Genomic DNA, 19,241 nt, shown 5'->3' with positions numbered 1-19,241 from the left:
TTGAGTGGTAATGTACTGTCCTGTCTCAGGCCTTTGGTGTCAGCTACATTACTGAATTCAATGAGTAGCCACATGAGCTATCAACTGATCGAAATAGTGAGATGATTTGGAGGAGACTGTGGTCTAGTGTTGATGTCACTGGGCTTGTGCTCTGAGGGATGGGGATTCAAATCCCATCAGGGTAGAATGGTGGAATTTAAATTACACTTGTTTTTTACACAATAGCTGTTTAAACTGTATTAATTTGCCATTCATGAGTGTTCTTGAAGGAAAGAATCCTTCCATCCCTACCCGGTCTGGCCTAGATGTGACTCCAGACCACAGTGATGTGGTTGACTCTTAACTGTCCTCGGAAATGGTCCCACCTAGCCACTCAGTTCAAGGGATGGGTAACAAATGCTGACCTTGCAAGCAATTTCCCCCTTCTCATGAAAGAATCTTTTTTTAAAAATTGAAAAGTGATTCCGATCCTAGGTTAGCAACTCCCTAAGACACAGGAGCAGAAGCAGGCCGTTCAGCCCATCAAGTGTGCTGGACCATTCAGTCAGATCATGGCTGATCTGATAATCCTCAACACCTCTCCCTTGCCTTATCCACAGAATTTTAGCTTGTGCTGTTTTCATGGTAGTGGTTGATGCGGTAAAGTTCTCTGTACTACAACAAAATAATTAAGGAACCCAGTGAATTAGAAACATTGTTTCTCTGTTTCCGTAAGCATGAATAATGGTCAAAATGAGACGGATGTTTGATTTGTCTCAGTAGCTCGCATTGATTATCATGTTTTTATGTGGGGGCGTACGTGCAGTGTGTGTGAGGTTTGTGGTAATTAGTTCAATAGTGAACAAGTTGACCTGATGTGCTCATCCTGTGAGGCTTCAAATAATTCCCTAGTTTCTATGGTTACATACAATTTAAAAAAAAAGAGAGGCAACATATTTTGTTCTCTCCCAGCTCTGCTTTAGTGCTGTGAGAGGCTTGGATTTAATAAAATTGCTATTCAGAAGCAACGAGTTTATACTTGATATTGTACTCTCACTGCTCAAACTCTAAAAAATTCAGACAGACAGAATCGAACTTGTCCCAGAGAAAAATTCCCACCCTTTCTCAAGCAGAACATCACTGGCTGGAAATAGGAGAAAGGATATGGAGATAGTAGCTGCCAAGGGGAAGAGCAAGAAACAAACAGAGATTTCAAACTAGATCTTGTTGACTAAGGCAGAAAGCTCAGGTTGAGGAGTTTCAATAAGGCTGTTTGATTTAATCAGCCCATCCTGGCTTGTATGAAGTCATGATAATTGGTCAAATTCTATAGTGGCTCATTTTCTGACTACTAACATCACAGATTCAGTTGCAGGGACCCATTCTCTTCAAACAACAGTTCAAGTGTTGTACCATTTTCAAATTACCCAGGAGTATGGTGCTTTCTCCTATTGCTTTCTCCTTGTTAACACCTCGGCTCATCTGAATGGTGACCAATCAGCTTCCTTTTCACCTGTTGTATAATTGCTTGTGACTGAATGAAATTTGACATTCTTGCATTTGTCCTGATGAGTGCAAGATGAAAAGCTTCAGCAACACGTGCCTCTCTTCAGCATGATTCAAGTTCACAACTACAAAGCAACTGTTTGTTTGTATTAAGGGTTACCCAACCAAGGTGAGCAGTTATGGTGCAGATCATCTGTGATCTGATAGAATGGTAGAATAGGTGGAGTGGCATGGTGGCTCAGTGGTTAGCACTGCTGTCTTACAGCGCCAGCTACCCAGGGTCGATTCCAGCCACTGGTGTAGAGCTTGCATGTTGTCTATGTGTGTTTCCTTTGGTTTCTCCAGTTTACTCCCACAGTCCAAAGATGTGGAGGTTAGTATGGATTGGCCATTCTAAATTGCCTGTAGTGTCCAGGGATGTGTGGGTTAGCCATGGGAAATGTAGAGTTACAGGGATAGAGTTGGGGGGGAGGTGGTCTGGATGGGATATTCTTTGGTGAGTCAAATGGCCTGCTTCCAGACTGTAGGGGATTCTATGTCAAGACTGAAACGGCTGAATAACTTCTTCCTGTTCTTGGGTTGAATTGGAGGAAGATTGCAGACACAGGGAAGCTGCTGGCTTTATGCCTTGGATAATAGTAAGTAATAATATGGCACTGGTGCCAATGGAGATGCCAAATAACAATGTACATTTACATAGCGCCTTTTAATGCAGTAAATTGTCCCAAGGCTACATGGGAGCATTAAAAGACCAGAAATATAATACCAAGACATGTAAGGAGATGTTATAGCTGGTCACCAGGATCGTGGTCAAAATGGTAGGTTCTTGGGAGCACCTTGAAAGGGGGAGAAAGACAGAGAGTTTAAAGGAAGGAATTCCAGAGCACAGGCCTATGGCTGCTGAAGGTACAACCACCGGTGGTAAAAGAAATAGCATTAGGAAGAAGCTAGAATTGGAGAAATGCAGAGACCTCCAAAGGCTTTAAGGCTGGAGGAGATTAGAAGTCAAGAAGGGACCGTGTGTTACTCCACCCCATATGGAAACACTATTTATCCCAATGTTGGTACTTTCCATTGTTATCAAGCAGACTAAACCTCCTCAAAATATAGTAAGAAGATGGCCTGGATCAAACCTTTTCTTCTTTTTAAAGGCAAGTATAAGGCGATGTGTTCCAATGATTTGACCAACTCAATTGGTCAACTACCAGGCTTGAAACAAAGCACATTTTATTCTTACCGTGCTATTAAAATACACAGCAAAGAAGGAAGAACTGAAAATAACAACTCTATTGGAAAACTTATTTAATGACTAGACAGCAACTGTTCCAATAATAGTAACATCCCATAAACACACCCTTGGCAAAGGCAAATTCAGTAAAATAGTCACAAATGTAATTCCCAGTCCAAGAGGAAAGAACAACAAGTGAAAATTCTGAGAGAGAGAGAATGCCAGTATTTTTCTGTAATAGGGAGAGATGTATAAACAAAAATCCAGGATCTGTGGGAACTTGACCCCACCCATTCAAACTGCTTTCACTGTTCCAACTTTTAAAATGAAACCCAAAGTCTCAAGCTGTTTATTGGCTTGGAACAGACTGTTTGACACTCCAATCTCAACCTTTCATTTAAAAAAAAACCAGGACAAAATACACGTCTTGAAGCCATCGTACTGTCATACCCATCCAGTCGCAGGAATGCTCTTTCGGGTCTGTTCAGTTTGAAATCCCATTCCTTCCTGGCGGTGAACTCTGACTTCCTGAAGAGAAGAGATGGGGCCTACATAGATGAGGCCTAGGAGTTCAGCTATAAAGGGGTGAAAGTTCTGGACAGTTCTCTAACTGCTACCTGCTCAATATCCCCCACAAACTGGGGAGTTCTGTCAGGTTCTGAAGCAGCCTTGGGGAGGCAGGTCAATTTAGTTCAAGATTTCCTGGGAGTTCAGTTCTCCTTTTCCAGTTAAAGCTGCTGAGTAGACTCTCTCAATTGGAGGGCCAACCAGAGGTAGAGGAACTGGCTGCACTCTGCAGCAAATCGTGAAATAACTGAGAAGGTACCTCAAAAAGTGGGTGCCCCTCACTACCTTTTACAAATCAGCTGAGCCACTACTGAGAGGGGAACTCCCTGAACAGGGTCCTCTCCCATTGAGTGCATTCACACCCAGATGGGCATATGGAAGGACAGCTTCAGAGCACCATGGCTGTCTGGACCTTGTCCTTCCAACAGTTAAATTGATGCCTGTCACTTTTGGGAATCACGAGGCCAACTGGAACATCCCAATCTTCCCTTACCAAGACTCTAGGAAGTCTAATTGCTGTCGGTCAAGTGGCAACAGTGGAATTCCTGGGTCCCTAGCAACCCTTGGCCAAAATGGCCGACATCAGGAATGGAATCTGTCGGCCATGTTTTTCAGGTCCTGTCTGATTACTGATCTCACAGTGGCCCAAAAACCTAACCTATGACCTCTTTATGCTAGCTTTTCACTGTGGCATTTTTAGCAGATATTCAAGAAGATTATAATTGCAAAATGCCCTTAGTTTATCAAATAGTGACCAGAATATGATTGTCTTGTTAGAAGCACAAAAGTTCAATAATTCAGTGGCATTTCCTAAGAGGGTATTGCTCAGTCAGGGGCACAACATTTTGTTTGTTTTTAACACAGGTGAGTGCAATCCCATCTCAAACTCTGCATGCAGTTCAACGCTGCCTGCCTGCAGCTCACTGACATTTAATTCTCCCGCAGCTTCTTCCTACATTCCAGGCAGAGAAAATCTTCCTACCACCCACACAATGACACGCAAGGCTGTTTCAGTGCTCCCCTTCCAGTTTCTGATACCGGTGTCTGTAGTTGGGTCAGAATTATGGTTTGCTTTGAGTCTGTTAGCTAACAATCAGCATCTCTTTCATGGGTCTCCCTCTGGGCTGCTTTGTATTCCTGCAAAATACAGGGTAAAATCAATATTTTCTTGTTTTCAAGAAGGATCTCATTTAATGGTAGAATGAGTTTAAGAGGCCAAATGGCCCCTCCTCTGTTCCTATGATTTTGATTGTAAGGAAGCAAAATTGGAGTGGAGAACTCCAACATAGAAGTAACACTGGAATAGACATTATCGTTAAACTGGGCAGATATTTTTGTAGTATTCTGAACAACATGTAAATCTGGTTGCTCAAGTTTTCTGCTGATTTTAAACTTTGTAAACTATTCTGAATAAGCAGCATGTAACTACATTCAGAACAATAAGGTAATGTTTTCTTGCCAATCTGATGCCTGTCCATCCACTGTTTTCTGCCTTCAGACGCACGACCAGATAGCCCATTCCGCTTGAGAGATAAATGTCACCCAGTCTCTTCCCTCAATGAGGCATCGATTCACATCCTCCTCAGCAGATCCCTGTTTGAAAGGGACACCATTGACAATGCAGCACTCCATAAGTATTGCACTGAAGTGTCAACTTCTATTGTATGTCCAAGCCCCGCAGATGGCTGAGGACATTCCAGCTCATTGAGACACTGTTGCCAGGGAGTCCGATTTCAGTAATACAGAGGAACCTTGATTATCCGGCATTCGATTACCCGAATATTGGATTATCCGGCAAGATCACAAGGTCCTGATGCTGGGCAAACTTATGTTATCCGACATTTGATTATCTGGAATTCGATTAACTGAGTGAAATACACCCCGCCTGTGTCCTTTGGGTAATCGAGGTTCCTCTGTTGTTAAAAATCCCCAACACCAGGTTATCGTCCAACAGGTTTACTTGGAAGCACTAGTTTTCACAGCGTCGCTCCTTCATCAGGTGGTTGTGGAGCATAAGATCATAAGACATAGAATTTATAGCAAAAGATTACAGTGTCATGCAACTGAAATGATATATTGAACAAACCCGGACTATAACCTTATGTTGTGTGATTTTTAACTTTGTCCACCCCAGTCCAACACTAGTTCCTCCACATCATTTCAGTAACAGCCAACTTGTTGAGATAAGAAAGAGCTTACATTCATTGACTTTATTATTAACATTGTGCCTTCAGCTCTCTGGGCTCAAAGTTAACTACAGTCACTATTATAATTCCGGAAATGGGCCGATTTTTACACAAGACATGGGATTACATTATAAATGGGAGGATATTATAATGTACTGAAGACCAGAGGGCTCTTGATGTGCATAGATCCCTGAAGGAGGCAGGGCAGGTAGATCAGGTTGATTAAGAAGGCATACTGAATACTGGCCTATAATTGTCAAGACATAGAATTGGAGGATTGTGCTATAACTGTATAAAATGCTGGTTAAGGCACAACTGGAGTACTGTGTGCAGGTGTGGTCACCTTATGTGTAGGAAGGACGTGTTTGCCCCAGAGAGAGTGCAAAGCAGAGTGAGCAAGATGCTGTTTCAGCTAAGGATTTTAACACTGGGCAAAGATTGGATAGGCTAGGGTTGTTTACCTTGGAGCATTGAAGGTTGACAGAGAACCTGATAGAGGTGTACAAGGTGGATAGGAAGGTATTAGATCCATTAGTAGAGGTGTCAATAACTAGGACATAGATTTAAGGCAGGATGCTAGGAAGAGGGTTAAGAACCTCTTTCACCCAGAGAGTGGTGGGAGTCTGGAATTCACTGACTGAAGCATGATTGAGTCAGAAACTTAAGCTGAATTTAGATATTCACTTGTATTACTATAGTTTCCAGGGGTATGGGCTAAGAGCAGGAAAATGGGATTAGTGCAGTCAGATCTTTTATTTTATTCATGGGGTGTGGGCATCGCTAGCCAGGCAAGCATTTACTGCCCATCCCTAATTGCCCAGAGGGCTGTTAAGGGCCAACTATATTGCTGTGGGTCTGGAGTCACATGTAAACCAGAGCAGGCAAGATTGGTCATTTTCCTTCCCTGAAGGACATTAGTGAACCAAATGGATTTTTCCCAACAATTGGCAACTATTCCATGGTCATCATTGGATTCTTAATTCCAGATTTTTCTTGAATTCAAATTCCTCTGTCTGTCATGGCAGATTCAAACCAAGGTCTCCAGAACATTACCTGGGTCTCTGGATTAGTTTAGCAATATTACCACACCGTTATCACCTCCCTTTCGTTGACAGGCATGGACTCAATGGACCAAATAGCCACCTTGTGTGCTGTAACTGCCAAAGACAACAAACTCCCCCAAAGAGTAATAATAACCATGCATAAATGGTTTGTGAAGTTGGTCGCAGGATAAACAGCTTTGGTTCTGATACTGGGGAGAATTCCACTGCATTTTAAATTGTTGCTATGGGAATTTAACATCCTCCTGAGATGGCCAAGAGACCTCGATGTAACACCACATGTGAAAGATGGCACCTCTGACCATGTAGCACTCCCTAGTACTACACCGGAGGGTCAGCCTGGGTTATTGCTCTCAATTATCTGGAGTGGAACATGAACTCCCAACTTTGTGACTTGACCAAAAGTACCAAGCACAGAGCAAATAACTAACAGCAACAGCACCGGTCCCCCAGCTGCATGGTTCCTTGCATTTTAACTGAATTTTCATTTTATTCTTTTATGGGATGTCCATGTTGCTGGCAATGCCCTTTGAGAAGGTGGGGGTGAGCTGCCTTCTTGAACTGCTGCAATCCATCTGCTGTGGGTAGACCCACAATGCCCTTAGAGAGGGAATTCCAGGATTTTGACCCAGTGACAGTGAAGGAATGGTGATATATTTCCAGGATGTGGAGGTGCCAGTATCAGACGAAGGTGGACAAAGCCAGAACCCACACAACACCAGGTTATAGTCCAACAGATTTAATTGGAAACACCAGCTTTCGGAGTGCCACTCCTTCATCACCCCAGTCCAACACCAGCATCTCCAAATCAGATTTATTTCGTCGGGTGGAGTCCACCTGTTGAAGGAGCAGCGCTCTGAAAGCTTGTGATTTTAAATAAGCCTGTTGGACTATAACCTGGTGTAGTGTGACTTCTGATGTTGATATATTTCCAAATCAGGATGAGGAATGGCTCGGAGGGGAATTTGCAGCGAGTGGTGTTCCTATGTATCTGCTGCCCTTGTCCTTCGAGATGGGAGTGGTCGTCCATTTGGGAGGTGCCTTTCATTCATTGTTGACTGTGAAATGTGTTTCAATAATATTAGATGTTAGTCACAGAATGTGGGTCCTGCTCCATTAATTGCAATATTGATTTTTTTTTGCTTTAAAGCAAAATGTGGACGATTACCATCACTTTTTGATTAATGCCAAAAACTATCACTTCTCTCTTCAGCAAGTGCAGCCATTTCTGTGGTGTTCTTGAAAGAGATCCTGCGATCTTCTGATATCTTGGGTAAGTCATATCTTGTGTAATACATGAATTATACATCTGATGAGTGAGTATTAATGCTGCCTCATAGCAGGCAAGTCTTTGATTTATGTAGAGATTGGTTGTTGCACCATGGGTGATCTCAGTTTCCAACACAATATGTAATTAAAATAAAACAAAAAGCTGTGGAAGCTGGAAATCGGAAGCAAAAACCGAAAATACTGGAGAAACTCAGCAGGTCTGACAGAATCTGTGAAGAGAAAGCAGAGTTAACATTTTTTCAGAACAGAATGATAAACAATTAGTTGTTTAAAATAAAACAGTAAAGGTAATTCTGTGGTAATTCATTCAGAGGTCTGACATTACATCACGAAACAATATTTTGAGAAGCTCAAATTTATATCACTCACTGTTGAAGTGGCAGTTATTGTTAAATATAGACAGAATCATACTGAATGTACGGTATAGAAACAGACCATCCAGGCCAACTGGACTGCACTTCAGTTTATTTTTTTCAGGGATCTAAACATTGTTGGCAAAGTTAAAAATCACATAAAACCAGGTTATGGTCTTACAGGTTTATTTGGAAATACAAGCTTTTGGAGCACTGCTCATTTGTCAGGTATCTAGAGGGGCAGGATCATTGGACACAAGACATAGTGTAACCTATTGGACAATAACCTGGTGTTGTGTGATTTGTAACTTTGTCCACCCTAGTCCAACACATCATTGCTGGCAAAGCCAGTGTCTGTAATAACCCTTGAAAAGAGTGTCTTGCTCTACAATTTCGGGAGGTAATTAAGAGTCAACAATGCTGCTTTGGGTCTGGAGTCACATGTTGGCCAGACTATTGAAGGGGCATGTCTGTAAAACAATAACAACAACTTGCATTTATCTAGTACCTTTAAAATATTAAATGCTCAAAGGGATTTCATTAGTATGTAACCAATGAGAATTAGATGCTGAGCTATAGAAGGCATTTGAGGGCAGGTGACCATAAGCTTTGTCAAAGAGGATGGCATGGTCTTCAATCGCACAACACCAGGTTATAGTCCTACTTCACCTGACAAAGGAGTGCTGCTCCAAAAACTTGTGAATTCAAATAAACCTGTTGGAATATATCCTGGTGTTGTATGAATTCTGACTTTGTCCACCCCAGTCCAACACCGGCACCTCCACTTGATGGTCGCCAATGGTGGAGCAATGAAAATCAGAGGTGTTCTAGATGCCAGAACTGAAGGAGTGCAGAGGACTGCAGGAGGCTACAGAGACAGGGCAAGGAAAGGTGTTGGAGGTATCTGAGAAAGGAATGGGAAGTTTGAAATGGACGCAGGAGTCAGTGTAGGTCAACAAGAGGAATTGCGATGGGTAAAAGGGAATTATTTTACTGGGATGTAAGCCAACATTTACTGCCCTGAAAAGGTGGTGGTGAACCGTTCCAGTCCATGTGGTGCCAATCCAGCTTTGTCCTGGATGGTGCCAAGCTTCTTGTTGCGACTGTACTTATCCAGGGAGTATTCCATCACAGTCCTGACTTGTGCCTTGTAGATGGTGAACAGGTTTTGGGGAGTCGGGAGGTAAGTTACTCGCCGCAGTATTCCTAGCCTCTGACTTGCCGTTGTAGCCACTGTGTTAATGAGTTTCTGGTCAATGTAACCCCAAGGATGTTGATAGTGTGGGATTTAGTGACAGCAACATTATTGAGCATCAAGGGATAATGCTTAGATCAGTCTTTCTTATTGGAGATGGTCATTTGTGTGGCATGAATGTTACTTGCCACCTGTCAGCCCAAGCCTGGATATTGCTCATGACTTGCTGCATTTGATCATGGACTGAAAAATGGTGCTGAACATTGTGCAATCATCAACAAAATCCCTAGGTCTGACCGTATGTGGAGGGAAGGTCATTGATGAAGCAGCTAAATGTGGTTGGGTCTAGGACACTACCCTGAGGAACTCCTACAGAGATGTCCTGGAGCTGAGATAATTGACATCCAACAACCACAAGCTTCTTCCTGTGTGCCAGGTATGACTCCACCCAGTAGAGAGTTTGCCCCGGCATTCCCATTGACTCCAGTTCTGCTAGGTCTCCTTGATGCCACACTCAATCACTTATATAAGCATACGAATTAGGACCAGGAGTGGTCCATTCAGCCCTTCCAGGCTGCTGTACCATTCAATTAGAACGTAGACTTGACTCCTATCCCTAAGAACCATAGAGTAACAAGGCAGTCATTCTACTTCTGCCTTATGAATGACCTCACTTTCACCTTTCTCTGGAGAAGAGAATTCCAAAGACACTCAATCCTCTCAGAGAAAACAAATCCTTCTCATCACAGTCAAATAGATGGTAGACACCTTATTTTTAAACTGTTTCCTAGTCCTAGTCTCTTCCACAAGAGGAAACATATTTGCAATATCTACTCTGCAATATTCGCTCTTCCCAGGAAAACCCATATCAGCAAATTAATGTAGATCCTTGTAAATGTTTGTTGAATTTCAAAAAGCCCTTTGATAATTTCTTCCTGAGATAGTCTAGCCCTAACACCAGCTCAATTCATGAGAGTGGTCATGTGACTTCAGGAAGTCATTTTATAGCCGTCTTTACAAAATATATGATATTATGATTACCAATTCATAATACAGACTGTCTACAGATTCCCCACTGAAACCATGTGATCTCCTGGAAACAACCATGGAAAAACTCTTTGGTACAGCAATGTAGTGATTGTCGTGGAGAATTGGAAATTTGGAATTATTGGTGACCAAATTTGTATTGGCTGGCAATGCAGGAAGGAAAATGATTTGACTGGACTTGGTATGAAATGATCGGGTACCAAAATTTAACGCTACTCTGTTTTTGTTTGTTTTTCCTGTAGGGGGATCGTTGGCCGTACTGGGAACCTATCTTCTGGTGACCTTTGCCATTAACGTCCAGCAAGAAATCACAGGCCCTAAAATTAATCTATACATCATCAGTTGGCCATTTCTAGTTTATTTGGTAAGAGGTTCTGAAGTAAGGTTTGCGTGAATTGGCTTTCCGGTGCTCATGGTGGTGTTCCCACCAGCCTTAGGAGTAGAATTAGACCAATCTGCTCTGCAGGCCCACTGCATCATTCACTGAGGTCCTGGCCTATCCGGTTGTGATCTCAACCACACTTTCCTTTCTATCCCCGTAATGCTTGACTCCCAAATCTATCAAAAATCTATTTCGCTCACCTTTAATAAATTCACTAACTCAGCTTCCCATATTCTCTGGGGAAGAGAATTGAACTGACTAAAATTCTCTTCAAAACAAAAAAAAATGTTGTTCTGCTCCTTGAACCTGTTCTGCCATTTAGTGTGATCTATATGTTAACTCTGGTTACACTTTTTGGTTCCATCCTCTCGAAATACCCTTAACTAATAAAATACATCAATATTAGCATTGATTTTGTTTCAATTTGATCTGTAGCTTCTGAAACATTTGAGGAGAAGGATTCTAGATTTCCACTAGCTTTGGTGTAAAGATGCGCTTCCCTATTTCACCACTAAACAGGGTATTGTACTGCTCATCCTCCTCACTCTGGACTACAGAAAGACTGTGGCATAGTCACAATGGATTCAGTCACTCTAGTTTCTGTGCTCGTGACCATGGTTCAGATCCCACCATAGCCACTGGTGAAATGTCAGTTCAGATGAAAGCAAGCCTCAGTAATGACTATGAAACTACCCTTAATTGTCACTGAACCCATCTGGTTCACTAATGTCAATCATGGAAGAAAATCAGAGCTCCTTGGTCAGGCCTGTTAGGTCACTCCAGATCCACACCAATGTAGTTGACCCCTAACTGCAATGGTCGTAGCAAGCCACTCAGTTTGACAGCAATTAGGAATGGATAAAATTTGTTTGTTTAGATGGGGAATACTTGCACCCCTAAAAAGCAACATTCCAAAGATCCTCAGACAACGCCCTCTAAACCCATGACCACCTCCATCTAGAAGGACAAGAACAGCAGATACATGGGAACATCCACCACGTGCAAGTTCCCCTCCAAGTCACTCATCACCCTGACTTGGAAATATATCACCTTTTCATCAGGGTCACTGGGTCAAAATCCTGGAATTCCCTCCCTAAGGGCATTGTGGGTTTACCTACAGCATGTGGACTGCAGCAGTTGAAGAAGGCAGCTCACCCTTACCTTCTCAAGGGGGCAACTAAGGAAGGGCATTAAATGCTAGCCCAGCCAGTGACGCCCATATCCCAGCCCTCTACTTGCAGCTAACTGACTATGAACCCCACTGTTAATGATTCCTCACCCCTTGGGTGTTGAGTTTCTTTTACATTGGAAATAATATTGGTTAGAAACTGAAATTTTGGCAAATATTTCCTGATTGAATATGAGTGGGAACACAAAGATTTCATCATCAAGTGATGGACTGCTGGTGATTCTAGAGCAGAGAAATGTGAAGCTATCGACAACTTGCAGTGTCACATTGTTAATGTTAATAAATAGCACAATGGCAACATCCTGGACCATAATGTTTGTCTACTTAGTTGTGATGGTCAAACCAAACTATTTACAGACATGAGCGAGTCCTCTATTTATTTCTGAAGGTGTTCCTCATTGTGGAATGTTAGTGCAGTATCATCAGCGTACAGTAATTCTCTGATAAGGAATCGGCACAATTTAGATCTCAGGCAGGTGACAGTTAGTTTTGGAAGTGCAGAGTGTACTCTGGTCTTTGACAGGTCAAGTACATTACAGGTTCAAAACCACAGGGAGTTCTGTAGCTTTTTATGTTTGCTTCAATGTGACACAGAAACAGTATGATTCTATTTACAAAATAATTACATGAAGTTCCCAGCACAGAAACGGGCCTTTGTTGTTTCTTTATGCTCCACAGGAACATCCTTCCCCTCTTATTTACATCATCTCACCCTACAGACAAATCTGTCTGTTCCTTTCTTCCTCATTCACGCCCACAAAGTTCTTTTTACTTTTAAATTTGTTTACAGCCATTGTCTATCTAGGCCTCAGTACAAATTAAAGGAAAGGGTGAGAGAACACGGAACTCACTCTCACTCTGATTGACGAGAAGGAGGTCCTTCATGGCAACTTCAGTGGGTGCAGGAGTTGAACCCACACTGTCAGTGATGCAAACCAGCTGCCTGAACTAACCAATCCCTTTCCCAAGGAATATGTAAAATCTCAAAGCACAATTCTGATTGGAGACAAACTAATGGGAATGGTTGTCAAGGTCAACCGTTATTTCTTGAAGCATTTTTTAAAGGAATTAATCCATGAGATTTGGGTTTTACTGAACACAGCAATATTTATTGCCCATCCATAATTGCTTGTGGAGGAGGTGGTAGTGCTGAGCTGCCGTCTTGAACCGCTGCAATCCACCATTGTGGTGGACCCACAATGCCCTGAGGGTGGGAATTCCAGTTTGACCCAGCGACAATGAAGAAATGGTGATAAAGTTCCAAATCAGGATGGTGAGCGGCTTCGAGGGGAACTTGCAGGTGATGGTCTTCCCATGTATCTGCTGCCTTCTAGGTGGGAGTGGTCTCTGTTTGGAAGATCCTTAAGTAAGTCACTGCAGTACATCTTGTAATTGGCACATATTGCTGTGACTGTGCACTAGTGGTGAAGAGAATAGAAGGTTACCTGGTTATCAAGTGGGTTCATTCAACTGAGTGAGATTTGAGAAGTGTGGCCCTGACCATTTAGTTGGTGGTTGATGAAGTGAATATGTTTTAGGAGAATCTCTGTCAGACCATTTATCTTTCTTACAAGCCTTGATGCTTTAAACCAATACATCATCAGGTGCAGGACATGGCCTAGCAAGATATTCTTACATTTTTATAGAAAGCAAATTCTCCGTGGTTGAGGTGGGATTTTGGTTACACAGCATAAAACTAAGTGATTGCTATTTAAGCACTTAACTCAAAGCCAGCGGTCTTTTTTACAGCAGAGAGCAGCGGGAGCTGGGTGGAAGTGAGGTTGGAGAAGGAGGCTGTAGGGAAGGCAAGTGATTGCTATTTAAATAGGTTGTTCTTGCTTCCTGTATGGATGAGGGGCAGGGCTGTGGACAGGATGAGCCAACTGACCACAGCACCATGGTGCAAAAGGCCACTCAAGAGGGGGCAGCAAAAAGACAAGTACTTGTTATCGGGGATTCTGTAATTAGGGGAATCCTTTGCGAGCCAGATTGGGAGTCCCGCATGGTGTGTTGCCTGCCCGGTGCCAGGGTGTAGGACATCTCTGACCAGCTTGAAAGGATATTGGAGCAGGAGGGAGAAGATCCATTTGTTGTGGTCCACATTGGCACTAACAACATAGGCAAGGCTAGGAAGGAAGACCTGTTTGGGGATAATCAAGCACTTGGTAGGAAATTGAAATTCAGGTCCTCAAGGGTCATAAGCTCTGGATTACTGCCCAAGCCATATGCCAATTGGCATAGGGATAAGAAAGTTAGGGAAGTAAACACATGGCTAAGGGATTGGTGTGTGAAAGTGGAATTGGATTTCATGGGGCATTGGCATCAGTTTTAGAACCGGGGAAATCTGTACTGATGGGACATTCTTCACCTGAGCCGATGTGGAAGCAATGTTCCAGCAAAAAGGATAAATAGGGTAGGACTTTAAACTTGTGAATCGTGGAGGAAGGGAAAGCAAAAGTGATGGAGTATGGAGTTAAATGTTAAGATAATCAGCAGGTGTGTAGGTGGGTTTAAGCTCAAGGCAGGCTGGGAATGCAGCAAAAAGGAAGGATAACTTAGGACATTTTATGATTTCCAATATCTCTAATAATAGATAAGAAACTTAGCAATAAGGCACTTTACCTGAATGCTTGTAGTATTTGGAACAAAGTAGATGAATTAATGACACATATCATCTTGAATGATTATGATCTGGTAGGCATCACAGAGATGTGGTTGCAGGGGGTTCAGGAATGGCAGTTAAACATCCAAGGATTTACAACTTCTCGAAAAGACAGGGAGGTGGGCAGAGGGGGTGGCATTGCCTCGTTAGTTAAGAATGAAATTAAAGCTATGGCACTGAATGACATAGGGTCAGATGATGTGGAGTCTATGTGGATGGAGTTGAGGAACCAGAAAGGCAAAAAAGATCATAATTAGAGTTAGGTACAGACCTCCTGACAGTGGTCAGGACCAGGGGCGTGGGAAATAGATAGGGCATGTCAGAAGGGTAAGGTCACGGTGATCATGGGGGACTTCAATATGCAGGTGGACTGGGTGAATAATGTTGCCGGTGGATCCAAAGAAAGGGAATTCAAGGAATACTTACAGGAAGGCTGTTTGGAACAGCTTGTGATGGAGCCCACAAGAGAGCAGGCTATTCTGGATTTAGTGCTATGTAATGAACCAGACTTTATAAAAGATCCTAAAGTAATGGAACACTTAGGAGATAGCGATCATAATATGGTAGAGTTCAGTCTGCAGTTTACAAGAGAGAAGGCAAAATCAGATGAAATGATGTTACAGTTAAATAAAGGTGATTACAGGGACATGAGAAAGGAACTGATGAAAATTGACTGGAAGCAGAGCTTAGTGGGGAAGACAGTAGAGCAACAATGGCAGGGGTTTCTGGGTCTAATTGAGGACACTGTACAGGGGTTCATCCCAAAGAAAAGAAAGACTATCCGGAGGTGGGGGGAAGGGGGGATTAGATAGCCATGGCTGACAAAGGAATGGTAGGCCTAACATACGATGAGGTAAAAACAATGTCTGCAGATGCTGGAAACCAGATTCTAGATTAGTGGTACTGGAAGAGTACAGCAGTTCAGGCAGCATCCGAGGAGCTTCGAAATTGACGTTTTGGGCAAAAGCCTGAGAGGATCCTGGGATGGTATTCACTAAAGTTTAGAAGGTTGTGGGGAGATCTGATAGAAACTTACAAGATAATGCATGGCTTAGAAAGGGTGGACACTGGGAAGTTATTTCCGTTAGATGGGGAGACTAGGACACGTGGGCACCACCTTAAATTGACCCCCTCTAATTCTAGAATAGAAATAAGGAGACATTTCTTGAGCCAGAGATTGGTGGGCCTGTGGAATTCATTGCAGTGGAAGCCAGGACATTAAATGTCTTCAAGGCAGGGATTGATAAATTCCTGATCTTAGAAGGAATTAAGGGCTACAGGGAGAGTGCAGGTAAGTGGCATTGAAATGCCCATCAGCCATGATTAAATGGTGGAATGGACTTGATGGGCCAAATGGCCTATGCCTCATGGTAAAACTGCATCTTGTTTTTGCTTCTATACAGACTTTGGAATTTATATTATTCGTTATTTTGCTGTATCTCTTCAAGAGAAGAGGCATGAACCACATAGTGATTCTACTTCTGATGTCTTCAATACTTGGTAAGAGCTGCCATTGAGTGGGGAATCAGTTTCCTTTCTTACTCCTGTCATTCTTAACGAGAGGGAGGATCTGTTTCAATAGCAGCAAATGCTTTCCTGTTAACACCTCCAGTCTCCATGAGCTGTAGGCAGTAACTAAGGAAATGAGGAACCTGCTGTGAAGATGCTGAAATTTGCTGTCCAGGAAGGTGATGCTGATTTAAAGCACCACTTTAAGAAGCCACCATCCTTCAAGCTTTTTAAAAATGTCTCATTTTGTTTCTTCATGCTAATCCATATAACAGTTTGCGCGTGTCATACACTGTCACAGGGTGTCCCAAAGTGCTTGGGAACGCAATGGAGTACTTCTTTTTTGTGTTTGTAGAAACCAATATGTGCAGAGCAAATTTCCACAAACAGCAATGTAATAATGACTGGATCATCTGCTTTTTTGTAATTGAAGGATACGCATTGGTTTGGAGATGGTGGCTGTTGAATCTTTGGCATTTACCGTCTCAGCACTGAACTGGAGTGTCAGCCTATATCTATTGTTAGCACCCTTGGGTGACAGGGCATGTGAATCATAATGCATGTAGCCACAATACAGTCAGTTCTGCTATAACGCAGTAGTTACATCTCGTGCAAACCCGTGTTATAAGAAAATTGCGTAATAGCAGCACAATTTAAACTAATGGGGCTGGAATCGCATTATAACCAATACACACTCGAAACTTTCGCGCTTTAAAAACAGAGTCCCCAATTTGTCGGTCGTGTTATAGCAAATTTGTGTTAACAAAATGCACATTATATCAGAACGACCTGTACCAAACACTGACGAGGGAGTTTACATCCTCCATGTCATTCCCAGCAATGGGTGAACCCACTTTTACTCCATATCCAGCTAGGAAACACAGGCTGAGATTTTGGAAATGATTTGATGTTGGGTTGGAGGGAGGGCTTTATACACAACAAGATGCACAAGGAGTTTCACTGGATTTGAGGTTCCAAAAATAGAAGTGTTTTAACCCATTGCGGCCTCTCATCCCTACAGTCGCTAGATTTTCAGTGCACTGGTTAAATGAAAGCAATTCCATTAAATATTTGCTACATTACAACAAATACTCAAATAAAAATACTTTATAATTTTGGTGCATTTTCTTCATGCTCATCATGAAAGGCCATAAGAAGTGAAGCTTATAAAGTGCATCTTGGAGGGGAGACTGAAACTAGGAATCTAAGAATAAGATGCCCCCGTGCTTTTATGACTGAGAGGAGAAGTTCTTTCTCACAGAAGGTGGTTCGGTTGTGCAATTTCCTTCCCCAAGGCTGGACCTTTAAATTTAGTCAAGGCTGACTTAGATGGGACTCTTGATAGACAAGAGAGTCAAGATATGGGATAGGGGCAGGGGGCAGACAGGATAGTGGAGCTAAGACCATAACCAAATCCGCCATGATCCATTGAACACTGGAGCAGTTACACAGAGTGGAATGGCTCACTCCTGCTCCCCAAGCCTGATGTTTCTGAACACATCCATTGTCTGTAAAGTGCCTCGGGACATCCTGAGCTCCTGAGTCTCTCTGGTCTTTGTTGAAGAAATGTTTCAAGGCATTACCACCTAGCCACCCCCCCCCCCCACCCGCCACACCCCCAACCCTTCAAACAACCTCTGAATCCAAAAACTGCCAAGATTTTTTGTCACCATTGAATCAAGGTTTTGTTTTGTAATTCCTTACCCAGAAATATCACCAGTCACTGATGTTGTCCTCCGTTTAGAAGAACATACAAACTGAGAAAACCCTCCAAAACCCACCTCACACACAAAACAGAAAGACACCAACAATTCATTGTAGGTAATAATTGGTCACTTACAGAGGGAGGGTTCAAACTACATCCCAAGATGGTGCATATTTATATCCTAGCTTTGCAGCCGGAACTTTCCATCTCCCTTTGTTGATCCTTACAGTATTTCCTCTGGTGGCCTTCTGTTCTCGCCCTGGTTCAGAAGCCTGAGCCCATCATTAATATTCGAGCATGTCAATACATTGCATGATGTAATTCCCTTTGTTTAAGTTGGAGAGCAGGCTCCAGGAGCATTTTTCATCCTTCGCTAAAACAGCTCAGACTCTGGAGAGGACTAAGTGCTTGTTATTATAAATCACACTCCAGTCTCTGAGGACTGTGCGATCTTTGTTTACTCATCATAAGAACTGAGGGCTGAAGGGCTCTTTTCTGTGCTTCACACCTCTCTGATTCTATCACTACGATTTACCTCAGTCTAAAGCAGCCATTCCCTTCTTCAGAAACCTTTCCCTCTAAGTTCCAGACTTTCCAACTTGACAGAAACAGCCTGTAAGTACCGATCCTGTCAACTTCCTCTCCATGTTTCAGTAAGATCATCTTCCATTCGTCAAGTCTCGGCCTCTCACCATAGGACTATGCTTCATTCCAGAAATCAATCTCGTTAATCCCTGTTACACCCCCTTTAAAGTAAACACTTTCTTCCTTGGCCTAAGGAGACTAAAATGGTATGTTGTGCTTCAGGCCTGTTTGCTGTTTTAGGGCAATATTTGCATTCATTATGTAAGAATCCTGACTGACTGACTGTGTGTCTGTTTTCAGCCTCACTGACTGTGATCTCAGTAAAAGCCGTCTCTGGGATGGTGACAAGCTCCATTCAGGGACAACTTCAGTTCCAGTATCCCATATTCTACGTGATGCTTGTTGTTATGATTGCATCTTGTATTTTCCAAGTACAGTAAGTGTCTTCAGTAAATAGTTTGGAACAAGAAGAAAGACTTGTACTCATGTAAAGCCTTTCACCACCTGGAAGCACTTGATATAAGGAGGTACTTTAGAAGCATAGTCAGTGCTGTAATTTAAGGAGCTGGTGGCTTAGCGGTAATGTCATTGGGCTAATGTTCTAGGCTCATGGGTTCAAATCCCACCATGGGAGGTGCAGTTTGAATACATTAAAAACCTGGAATAAAATAAATCACACTCATGGTGACTATTGATTATTATTATTTTTAAAATCTGGTTCATTAATGCCCTTTAGGGAAGGAAACCTGCCATCCTCACCTGATCTGGCCTTCAGACCCACAGCAATGTGGGTGACT

General features: G+C 42.6%; 1 protein-coding gene across 2 annotated transcripts in view; it reads left to right on the top strand.

The window, feature by feature from the left end:
• The window catches only part of LOC140476878 (NIPA-like protein 2), an 87,570-nt gene that overhangs the window by 47,935 nt on the left and 20,394 nt on the right, over window positions 1-19,241 (top strand). For both annotated transcript variants that reach the window (XM_072569756.1, XM_072569755.1), the window contains exons 4-7: window positions 7,741-7,800; window positions 10,655-10,776; window positions 16,049-16,145; window positions 18,745-18,880. In XM_072569756.1, coding sequence (XP_072425857.1) covers window positions 7,741-7,800; window positions 10,655-10,776; window positions 16,049-16,145; window positions 18,745-18,880 — 415 coding nt within the window. The remainder of the gene's footprint in view (window positions 1-7,740; window positions 7,801-10,654; window positions 10,777-16,048; window positions 16,146-18,744; window positions 18,881-19,241) is intronic.

Source organism: Chiloscyllium punctatum, chromosome 5, assembly GCF_047496795.1.
Source record: "Chiloscyllium punctatum isolate Juve2018m chromosome 5, sChiPun1.3, whole genome shotgun sequence".
Lineage (NCBI taxonomy): Eukaryota > Metazoa > Chordata > Chondrichthyes > Orectolobiformes > Hemiscylliidae > Chiloscyllium > Chiloscyllium punctatum.
Note: the sequence above shows the minus strand (reverse complement) of the source record. Positions and strands in the feature narration are given on the sequence as shown.